Genomic DNA, 12,565 nt, shown 5'->3' on the forward strand with positions numbered 1-12,565 from the left:
CGGCGTCTTCCCTGGAGACCCTAAGCCTAAGCCCACCACCCTATCCAGACCCTAACCCTGAGACCACCTACCCAATGCCTAACCCTATCATTGTGATAATAGTCCCACTTTATCAGATTATCATTGTGATAATAGTCCCACTTGATCAGATTATCATTGTGATAATAGTTCCACTTGATCAGATTATCATTGTGATAATAGTCCTATTTGATCAGATTATCATTGTGATAATAGTCCCACTTGATCAGATATCATTGTGATAATAGTCCCACTTGATCAGATTATCATTGTGATAATAGTCCCACTTTATCAGATTATCATTGTGATAATAGTCCCACTTGATCAGATTATCATTGTGATAATAGTTCCACTTGATCAGATTATCATTGTGATAATAGTTCCACTTGATCAGATTATCATTGTGATAATAGTCCCACTTGATCAGATTATCATTGTGATAATAGTTCCACTTGATCAGATTATCATTGTGATAATAGTCCCACTTGATCAGATTATCATTGTGATAATAGTCCCACTTGATCAGATTATCATTGTGATAATAGTCCCACTTGATCAGATTATCATTGTGATAATAGTCCCACTTGATCAGATTATCATTGTGATAATAGTCCCACTTTATCAGATTATCATTGTGATAATAGTCCCACTTGATCAGATTATCATTGTGATAATAGTTCCACTTGATCAGATTATCATTGTGATAATAGTTCCACTTGATCAGATTATCATTGTGATAATAGTCCCACTTGATCAGATATCATTGTGATAATAGTTCCACTTGATCAGATTATCATTGTGATAATAGTCCCACTTGATCAGATTATCATTGTGATAATAGTTCCACTTGATCAGATTATCATTGTGATAATAGTCCCACTTGATCAGATTATCATTGTGCTAATAGTTCCACTTGATCAGATTATCATTGTGATAATAGTCCCACTTGATCAGATTATCATTGTGATAATAGTCCCACTTGATCAGATTATCATTGTGATAATAGTCCCACTTGATCAGATTATCATTGTGATAATAGTTCCACTTGATCAGATTATCATTGTGATAATAGTCCCACTTGATCAGATTATCATTGTGATAATAGTTCCACTTGATCAGATTATCATTGTGATAATAGTCCCACTTGATCAGATTATCATTGTGATAATAGTTCCACTTGATCAGATTATCATTGTGATAATAGTCCCACTTGATCAGATTATCATTGTGATAATAGTTCCACTTGATCAGATTATCATTGTGATAATAGTTCCACTTGATCAGATTATCATTGTGATAATAGTTCCACTTGATCAGATTATCATTGTGATAACAGTTCCACTCGATCAGGGTAGAGCTAAAAAAAACAACGTCCGGCGGCTCTCGGGACCATTAGCTTCCAGGTTTGTCGCCCGCTGCACTTCTCCATCCTCCATTTAGCATAATGACACTGAAACAATCAGCGGGGCGACATTACGACACAGAGTGTGCTGTGCTATTATGCAGAGTAAGAAGGTGTTCAATGTGTCATATTTGAATATCCTGATCCGTAAACCGTGACGTGCTCAGCAGCAGGTGAGCTGATTCAGGCGGAGGAGCCAGGCGTGACCCATATGCTTAAAGAATTACAGCAGTCAACACAGAGAGGATCCTCTCGGATTCGTCTTCTGATACTCTGATGTAGTAAAGCCCCCACACACACTGCGGTGTGTAGAACGCCGGTGGTGAATAATAACGTACTTGCGGTGGCGTTTGCACAAGGTCTCCCCTCGCTGCTGTGATTTATAAGCGGAGCGTCCGTCTGCAAACAGGCTAGGAGGCTTGAAGCTACAGGGCAGCACCCTGGGTCCAGTGCTATTTACTCAGCCAGCCGAGACGAGGCGGGCGCGGCGCTCCCCCGGCAGGATCCTGCGGTCACTGTGACCACCGTCGCCCGCTCTCCTATACTCTCCCCTCTACCTGTGTTGTTGCCCCGAGGCTACTCAGGCCTGCAAGCCCGCGAAGGTGACAGCTACATACAGCGAGGGGGGGGGGGGCAGCCGCAGTTTTGCCACAGGTCGAGCCATCGCTAACGTGTCATATCCTGCCGCTTAACAAATGAGCGAGCGCCGCCGCGGGCGATCAAACTCTCAGCGGATTAACAGTGACTTAGTTTTATGAACGCTGTCTCTGCAAAACCCTCGTCGTCACACTTTTTAAGTCGATAAATCATCGTTTTAATAAGCTGTTGGTTTATTAATTTCATTACTGTAATTGTGTGTCTGTGTGTATGTGATGCTGCAATTAACTTCCCCATGTGATTAATAAATTCAATGCATCTTCATAAATATCCATAAAATACAGGTACAGTTATGCCAATATTAATCAAGTGTATAGCCGGCGACTCCAGCCAGGTAGCATTGTGTGCTGTGCTGTACTTAATATACTGTGGGCCTGGAGAAGCAGCGTGCGGAGATGCTATAGGGAGGAGAAGGTGCTCCACTTTAAAGCGATGTGATGGATTAGGGAGGAGCCCCGGCAACAGAATAATTTCCCCGGTGACCAATTTCTGAACGCTCCCTAAGCAAAGAGAATCAGCAACAAGCCAACATGTCAGCCGCAGCCCCATGCCAGGGCGCAGGCGGACATGCTGACTCATTTCTAATGAGCCTACAGACATAGAAATAATAACCTAAAGCAGGAATCATAAGTCACCACTGTATACGTGAAGCGCAGTTGTCCTAATTAACACCGGGCCTTATATAAGCTTCAGTATATACCGTATGCTAAGACCAAAATGTCAAGAGAGCTTCTATGGTGGCCCCAACGCCGGTGGGGAAAGAGAGAGCAAAAGGAAATAGGCTAGGAGGGGCTCCTATAAGCATAAAGTTACAGTAGTGTTGTGCAGTGTGTGGCTGCCTGTTTCAGCTCATCCAACTGGAGCAGTCTCCCTTCACCTCAGCGTGCCGTCCTGTCAAATAGAAGGATGCTGGCAATCACCTACTTTGTTATGTTGTCTCCAAAAATATGACAGATCTATTAGATAATGAACTGTACTATAGAGAGGCAAAGTGAACGTCACTTCCTGCTTCAGCACTGTACCAGAGATTTTCTTCCGCAATTTATTTTCCCATAGACATTTTGTAAAATGCTTATAAAAAATAGTTTTGCTTGGTCAAACCAAACGGTTCAGCTATATTTAGAATCGGGAGAGACCGTAGAACATTTCACTCAGACCAAAACTAAAAAAAAAACAGAACAATATTGTCTTTAAATCCGACATTTTTTCACTTTTTGGTCCGAGTGAAATGTTATGCGATCTCTCCTGTTTCTAAATATATCTGAACCGTTTGATTTGAACAAGTACAACTATTTTTATAAGCATTTTACGAAATGTCTATGGGGAAATAAATGGCGGATGAAAATCTCTGGGACAGTGCTGAAGCAGGAAGTGGCATTCCACTTTGGCTTCTCTATAAGAAGTGACTGTCAGTGTCACCCCGTCATCTAATTCTGGAGTGCCGTTACTGTACTGTAGGTATAGCAGTTCCCCCCTCATGCTCCGCATTGCAATAGTTCACTGGATAAAAACGCCAGCTGTTAAATCTAACTTTGAGTTCACTGAGGCTTTTACGAGGGCGTTCCTCACAACAGACGAGTGTAACAAAATGTGAAATGTATGGCACGTTGGATAATATTGAGCATCTAGGTGTGTTTACAGATATTGATTCGCAGTAAGATTGTTTATAATTTGTGCACACTTGAGTGCTGCTCTGTGGATGATTTATGGATGAAAGAGAGAGGCCTCGGCCAGCCTGTCACTCCAGGCTTGACAGTTATAGTATTTTTTTACTTGCTCTTACTTTTGGCAGTAACCCCCCTCCCGTTAAGCCAGTAAGTGACATCTGCATAATCCACAAAGGTGTCAGATCAGTGTCTTTACAGCATCCTATAAAGTGATTAGCATAATGCACTTCTCCCTCCGAAGATCAATAGCCTGTAATGGATCAGCCTAATAAAAATGGTTTTAATGAATTTACTGAATGCTGACAGTGTGTCATCGCCACAGACTTGAGTTGCAGTTTGAGTTGAAGACATTGGCATCTCAGGCTTTTATAATAACTTAAATAAATAATTTTATATTAAATAAGGCCTCTGACTCCAGATCAGCGGGCCAGCCGAGAGCGGTTAGAGGTATTCACAGTGATGACTGTTGTCGATCATCTTGTCCCAAGATTAGATTTTTTTTTTTTTTTTTGTCATTTACTTTTTATTGTTTTCTTTTGTAGGACACAGTTAGACAGTTGGATCATATATGTGTCGATTAGATTCACTTTATTGTTCCCGCTAAATATGACACACCATCAGATAGATTCTTGATGCTGAAATGAGTCTTGTTTATCAGTCGCGACTGGCTGGTATTGTTTTCATCTTATGAGAGTGTGTGTGTGTGTTTGTGTGTGTGTGTGTGTGTGTGTGTGTGTGTGTGTGTGTGTGTGTGTGTGTGTGTGTGTGTGTGTGTGTGTGTGTGTGTGTGTGTGTGTGTGTGTGTGTGTGTGTGTGTGTGTGCGTGCGTGCGTGCGTGTGTGTGTGATCAAGGCAAAATGTGGTCCTGGAGACACCTATTGTAGCGGGGACTCTCACAGAAGCTGTTTTGAGTACTATGACAGGTGTTTATGTCTGTCTGTCTGTGGACTTTATGCCCACATTTCTTTAAAGTCGCGGCTGATATGACCCCAATGCAAGATGGACGCTAGTTGCTTTTTTATTAGTAGTAGTATTAGCAAATGTAAAACTGGCTTCATTGGAGAATAGCTGAAAGTGGCAGGATTGATACAGAATACATGCCAAGATGGAAGAAGGGACAGCTCACGCTAACATTCAAAATACATATTTTCCCTCTCACCTGTAGTGCTATTTATCCATCTATATCGTTTTGGGATAGTTGCCTGAGTTTTGGAGATATCGGCCACAGAGATGTCTGCCTTCTCTTGAATAATGGAACTGGATGGCACCAAAAAAATACATTTGAAAAACAACAGCAACAGCATTGTCTCTTTCCAGAAATCATGACCCGATTACTCAAGATAATGCACAGACTTTGTTGTGAGCAGTTTCATGTAGGAACTATTTTCTTTTGCAGTCTCATGTAGGAACTAGCTAGCAGCTAGCGGGTGTAGTTTGGTCAAAAGAAAATAGTTCCTCCATGAAACTCAAAGGTCTGTGGATATAGTACATATTATAGGATATATGTATTTTGGATTTTAGGGTGAGCTGTTCCTTTAACCTTTTTGGGATTGTCAAACACTGTCTCTAAACGTGGCATCCATATTGTGCACAGCGATTGTTTTTTACTGATTTATCTGCTTTGATATCGGACCGTTTTGTGTCCTCCATCTCCACATGCCATGGGGGCTGAGCTGGCCACACACACAGGGCTAAAAATGACCATGCTCTTCCACGCTCCATCATCCGCGCGTCGTGTCAGGACCCAGACAGTCATCTGAAAAGGTCAGAGCTTCACCAAAACATTTAAATCACCCCTCAGAAGAGAGATTCACCCTGACAGGCGGAACCTGAAAACGGGTAAATAGATGAGAAATACAGAGACTCATTCCTTTCTGCTGAAAGCAAGGTCGACAGGACCACTGCATTTCAATGTGGACGTCACACAGGTTGTGACGCCTCAGAGAGAGAAAATATAGATTTGAATTGAGAAAAAAAATCATTTTAATTGCTTATATATAATATGAAATATATAAAAGCAATTTCTTATTTGGGTTAAAAAGAGACTCCAGATTTGACCCCTGATGACTTGTTTATGTAATTATGATAGTAGCAGACATGGATTTGGTAGATTAGACCTACTAATGAGTGTACTAGAATAAAGCGATATTGCCCCAGCTGCTACTATAGCAACGCGGCGTGTTTCTAAATACAACTCGACAGGGCCGGTGTGGCAAAAACAAACTGTTGGCTTTGGTTTTGGCACAGTGTGATTTTGACATATGGGCGCTCTTCTCTGATGAATCTCTGTTGTAGTCCTCACGTTGCTCTATATTAATCCAGTTGTGAACTGGTAGTGGAAATGTTTTTTTCCATTTGTCATCACATTATATTAATGTTGTGGCCACGCCTCTTGATGAATGCAGGAACCAAAGCACGCATTCAGCTGCTTTTTCCAGACAAATGGGACCTTTGAAAAAAATCCTTTCTCTTTACTGTTTATTAATATACTTAAAAAAGATGAATGCGAAATGGGGAAGCTTAGAGCCGGGCCCGATGTATCATCATATATTTTGCTCACAGAAGTGAAGAATAATGAAACTATTTTCAGCTATAAAGCCATGCTTGAATAATATGTCTGCTGCAAAGTGCTACAAAGCAAGAGCTATTACAGGGCGGTTACTTTTTATAATCTTTGTGGAAAAGACAGCCATAAATATGTGGGCTTTCGCTTTTTTGGTTTATGTTGTATTAATTCAATATTTATTCACGTTTTCTGCGTGTCTTCTTCCTATATTGTGTGTGTGCGCGTGTTAGAGTTTTCACAGACTAGTCGATTATCAAAACCACTAGTTGACACTGCATCATAGTCGACTAATCAGTCCCCTGTGGTTTTAGGAATAAACAATATAGCCAATCAGGACTCTGCTATTTCACATACCCCCAGGTTTGTCCCGCCTACATTGGTTAACCCTTTACTGGCTGTTTTTGAGAACTTTTTGATGAGAATTGAAAATTTTTATTGGGTGAAAAAAACATACAGTATATATCTCAGATAATATATCTCCTGTGACTAGTCGACTACCTTTTGGGAGTAGTCGATCACTACTAAAATTTAATAGTCGAATGCCTAGGATGGGGGGCTGGGGGGCGGGGCTGGATCACTGTCAGTTTGGTCTTTAGGCTGGGGGGGGGGGGGGGGCTGGATCACCGTCAGTTTGGTCTTTAGGCTGGGGGGGCGGGGCTGGATCACTGTCAGTTTGGTCTTTATGCTGGGGGGGGCGGGGCTGGATCACTGTCAGTTTGGGCTTTAGGCTGGGGGGGGCGGGGCTGGATCACTGTCAGTTTGGTCTTTAGGCTGGGGGGGGCGGGGCTGGATCACTGTCAGTTTGGTCTTTAGGCTGGGGGTGGCGGGGCTGGATCACTGTCAGTTTGGTCTTTAGGCTGGGGGGGGCGGGGCTGGATCACTGTCAGTTTGGTCTTTAGGCTGGGGGTGGCGGGGCTGGATCACTGTCAGTTTGGTCTTTAGGCTGGGGGGGGGCGGGGCTGGATCACTGTCAGTTTGGTCTTTAGGCTGGGGGGGGCGGGGCTGGATCACTGTCAGTTTGGTCTTTATGCTGGGGGGGGCGGAGCTGGATCACTGTCAGTTTGGTCTTTATGCTGGGGGGGGCGGAGCTGGATCACTGTCAGTTTGGTCTTTAGGCTGGGGGGGGCGGGGCTGGATCACTGTCAGTTTGGTCTTTAGGCTGGGGGGGGCGGGGCTGGATCACTGTCAGTTTGGTCTTTAGGCTGGGGGGGGCGGGGCTGGATCACTGTCAGTTTGGGCTTTAGGCTGGGGGGGGCGGGCCTGGATCACTGTCAGTTTGGGCTTTAGGCTGGGGGGGCGGGGCTGGGTCACTGTCAGTTTGGTCTTTAGGCTGGGGGGGGCGGGGCTGGATCACTGTCAGTTTGGTCTTTAGGCTGGGGGGGGCGGGGCTGGATCACTGTCAGTTTGGTCTTTAGGCTGGGGGGGGCGGGGCTGGATCACTGTCAGTTTGGGCTTTAGGCTGGGGGGGGCGGGCCTGGATCACTGTCAGTTTGGGCTTTAGGCTGGGGGGGCGGGGCTGGGTCACTGTCAGTTTGGTCTTTAGGCTGGGGGGGGCGGGGCTGGATCACTGTCAGTTTGGTCTTTAGGCTGGGGGGGGGGGGGGGCTGGATCACTGTCAGTTTGGTCTTTAGGCTGGGGGGGGCGGGGCTGGATCACTGTCAGTTTGGGCTTTAGGCTGGTGGGTGGGATCAATCCTCCTCATTATGATATTCATGGGCTAGAGATGATGAAGCATTGAGAGCCACCTATAGATCCACACGGCTCCATTGTTCCCTCAGGCACACTCTGCCCGTCATGGACATGCTCAAGTATGGCAGCCAACTAATCGGCCATCTCATTCATTATTAGTGCAGTGGTACCGTCTCTTTAACACAGCTGTGTGAGAGCCAGAAGAAGTCCATCTAATATTAAAGTCAAGTCAAAACCCTGGATGGATTTCTTATGTCTGTATATATCATTTATATTGTCAAATAGTGCTGCAAAATACCTCTTTGGGGTGGATGAGCCAAGGAGCAGAGGTACACATACCAGTACGCATGTGAGAAGCGGGTCTTCTACAATAGCTTCAGTGCATTATAGATGTCATGGACAGTACCACTGTACTGTATGCACCATAGATTACTCCCATTACTCCTCATCAAGTCCTCTGGCAATCATGCAACATTAACCTCAGAGTTCTCCTTATTGGAACGGCTCTCTGCCTCTCATGGTGGCTTTCACTCCAGCTGAATCAGATGGACAGTATGGTGATGTTCTACCAAGCAGCAAATGAAAGGAAAGACAGCTGGCCAGAGTCCAACGTCTTATTTGCAGCTTTCTCCAACTATGCACCAAGGACCTGGAACATGCCCCCACTACATATTAGACCAGCAACGCATTTATTTATTTTTCTTATCGCTCTCACTAAATTATTATCCCAGTTGTTTCATTGTTGTATTTATCCCTTTTATCGCCCTATGATTTTATCTTTTGTTTTTTTCTATGATCCTACTGTTTCTTATTGTTTTAAAGTTCCCCATTTTTAAATCTGTCCTTTTTGCTTTTAAATACTGTTTTCTATAAAGCACTTTGGGCTGCATTTTATGTTATGAAAGGTGCTATATAAATAAAGAGTATTCATTTATTTATTGCAATATTAAAGGTGGAGGAAAAAATATGACAGCGTACTGTAGTACAGCTCTTTGACTGTTATTTCTTTGTCTCTTTGCACAGGCCTTCCCGTGTATATCCACAGGCATCTACGGTAAGATTATTCCCTTTTGTCTCTGATTCTCTCCATGCATTTTGTTCACTATTTACCCATACCACCTGCATCACCTCTGTGCACACCTGTCCTATTGCAACACTCTTTTCCTTTCCACCTTTGGGCTGTGGTCAGTCTCTGTATCTACAGAAATATTCGTTAAGGAAGTAGACAAAATAATGTAAACACCACATGAACAACAAACTGCCTGAAATAACTATGTCAAAGCTTTGCAACAAGGATAGACGGACGGACACTTAACAGGATAGTTGATAAACACAGAAACAGAAATGACCACAGAATTTAATCATCTCTGCGACACAGTCAGAACTGTCACAAAGTTGGTATTAACCCATTGATACCTGATGCAGCATTTGCGTGTATATCCCTCATTTGTGTGTGTATCCCTTTAAGGGATCTTAAAGGGATACACACACAAATGCTGCATCAGGTATCAATGGGTTATTACCAGCGCTGTCATTTGGAAACCACTTGTATCTTAATACGCCGCTGCACAAAGATGCATGACCTGGTGTAAGGAGCACAAAACCGGGACCCCCGGAACAATACCAATGTACCCTCGTGGGACCAGGCCCGATTTCAAGCAGGACATTTCTGGTAAGAGACCAAGCACAATCATTCATCTTTTCATGGATAAAGGTTTAAAAAAAAAGCCTCAGTTGTTGATATTTAAACAGGCTTGGAAGTTATGTTGGCACGTGATGTTAGAAGCAGTGACATTGTCATAGCTTATTATGGGATGTCATGAGTTGATACTCCTGGGTCTTAGCCCAGAACGCCATGTTAATCCTGCCAGTGTGTTCCAAAACCGTTTTTGCAAGGAAGCAGCAATGTGGCTCCGCCTACCCTCACAGCAATCACAGCCACAGTCAATTTATGAATAATGTCACGTGACCAGGATGCAGATTTTGCGTAGCGTAATGCAGAACCCATTGAGTTTTATTATGAAGGCTAATGCAGGGTGCCAACTGTTCAACATGGTAGCAGAGCTGTAATGTGGAGGGCAGCAATCGACTTGGAGTCATTAAGTCTAATGATTCCTGCATGATTATTATATATACTGTAATGGCTAAAGAATATGAGGCTATTTTACAAGGCCAGGTGGCTCTGGTGCAAACACTGTTCCCTCATGATGATCCCATATAGTCCAAAATGTTACTGGCCCCGTACACACTGCAAAACAAGTTGTTTCATAAACACACAGATGGCCTCCCTAAACCCCAGATCAAAACACTGAAACTTTACTGGCGAATTCCACCACCTTCATCATCACTCAAAGAACTCAAAGACTTTCATTTTTGAGGAATGGTCCAATATCCCACGACACACAGTTTAGAACTTCAGTGTGACAGCGATCCAACGAGGACTGAAGCTGCTCTGAAGGCAGAAAGTGGACGGCGGTCTCTATTCTAGTGGTTCTCAACGTGAGGGAGATACACACGGGATCCCCAGCAAACCTGACGGATTGTTAAACGTCACCATTATTTCATTTACAAGAAGTTAACACAATAAGGGAATGTAGAAGAATGAGTGTTTTGATCATAGTTTCACTGTTATTGCCCGACCTACAACACAGATAGTCATGGGATTCTGTACAAAATCATTATCTAACAATAACAAATATTCTCAGATTTGGTTTTGAGATACAAAATCTCATCAAATGGGGGTCGTGGCTCTAATAAAACTAAATTAGGGAACTTTATATAAAAAAGGATTGAGATCGTGCTTCTTTTGCTGTGTCCCTGTATATTGAGCTATGTGTGCTGTAGATATGCTATTACTTATCTGCATAAGGGTCACATGACCTCACATATGATATTTTGTGAAGCCTGCCTACTCCGTTCAGCATTCCAAATTGAGATTTGAGATTTGAAAAATGCAACACCTAGTATTAGAGTACAAAATGATTGACAGCACAAAAGTCAAATGAATCGCATTCGCTTTTAAAGAATACTGTAGAAGCGAATAGTTGGTTGACAAACACCTTTACAGTTTAGAATAAAGACATTGAATGATGAATTTTGGGTTATGGATATTCCAAAATACAACAGTATAAATCATTTTTCTTTCCTTTTTTCAATATTTTCTTTTTCAATTTTCAGAACAAAAGCGAAAACAAACCCAGACACACACACACACACACACACACACACACACACACACACACACACACACACACACACACACACACACAAAAACAAAACAAAAAACAAAACATACCAACATTACAATATGGTGCCACAAGCCGCATAAGGTGCCCAAGTGCTTGTAAGAAATATCGTACATAAAATCCCGTCCATGAGAAATGAGCTGGGCCAGTTATTTCGTCATTTCTAACCTCGTCAAAGTAGGCCAGGAACGGCTCCCAAATAGTTGAGAACATCCTAAGTGAGTTGGTCCTCAGGAACCGGAGTCTCTCCATACGCACAACCGAAATCACGTCCGCCAGCCATGCACAGCTGAAAAGAAGGTGGAGAGTGGGACTTCCACTCCTTCAGAATAAGTCTCTTGGTGACAGTCGTCCCCTGTGTCAGAGACTGCTGCACAGCCGTAGTAGCAGGGAGGAGCAGAGGTGATTCAGAACAGCCGAAGATGGCAAGCTCCGCCTCCGGCTGAAGGGTTATATTTTATAAGTAAATCCTTTTTCAAGATGGATATGTCTCATTTTGGGAGAGAGAGAGAGGGGGGGAACTCTTTGCACTGTGCTGCTGACGAGGGGGGTCTTTATTGCTGTGCACCGTGCGCTGCGTAGCCAGTGGGGAGCCCGGCGTCCCACTCCAACAGCGCCTCACATCAAAGGCTTAGGCTGTGTGCAGTACCCAGCAGCCTCCTGCAGGAGGAGGAGGGGGGGGGGGGGGGGAGTATCAGCCTGTTCAATAAATAAAGGGCTTAGCGCTCCTCATAACGGCATCTCCACAGAACAATGCGGCTGATTAAGAGCCAAGATCTTCACACAGGCAGAGGGCAAATAGAGGAGGGTACTTTCCAAGGAGCTACACAGTGTAGTGTAGTGCAGCTGCTGGGCTGTTCTTCTCCCTGGAGCCTCCAGAGTCATGCCATGTTGTGAAAGGGGCCCTGCTCTCCTGACAGGCGCTTTGACATTCTCTGTACATGTTAGATAACCTTTAAGGTCAACTTCCATCTCAGCAACGTGACGGAAGGCCTTTTAGTGTGAGCGCCACATCTTCCCCCCGTCTCCCTGTCTCCCTGTCTTCCTGTCTCTCCCTCGCCCCTCCCTCTGTCTCTCTCTCTAAAACACACAAACAAAGCCATGCGATCGCTACGTTACCGACTAGTCCAGTTATTTCAACAATCACTTTATGCTCCTATCTCATGTCTAGGGGTTAACTGGCATGGTGGTACAGTGACGTGAGAAAGAAAACATCGAAAGGCTGTTGCCAATGGAAACCAGCTGCTCACCTGTTTAGCTTGTCCGATGTAGCTTCTGTCATCTTGGATGCGTGAGGGTTCTTCGAGCAGATCCTCAGCCG

General features: G+C 43.9%; 1 protein-coding gene across 1 annotated transcript in view; it reads left to right on the forward strand.

The window, feature by feature from the left end:
• The window catches only part of macrod2 (mono-ADP ribosylhydrolase 2), a 591,249-nt gene that overhangs the window by 435,612 nt on the left and 143,072 nt on the right, over positions 1-12,565 (forward strand). The window contains exon 7 of the mRNA XM_083657986.1: positions 9,023-9,053. Coding sequence (XP_083514112.1) covers positions 9,023-9,053 — 31 coding nt within the window. The remainder of the gene's footprint in view (positions 1-9,022; positions 9,054-12,565) is intronic.

Source organism: Poromitra crassiceps (assembly GCF_964638095.1).
Source record: "Poromitra crassiceps genome assembly, chromosome: 22".
NCBI classification, from domain to species: Eukaryota; Metazoa; Chordata; class Actinopteri; order Beryciformes; family Melamphaidae; genus Poromitra; species Poromitra crassiceps.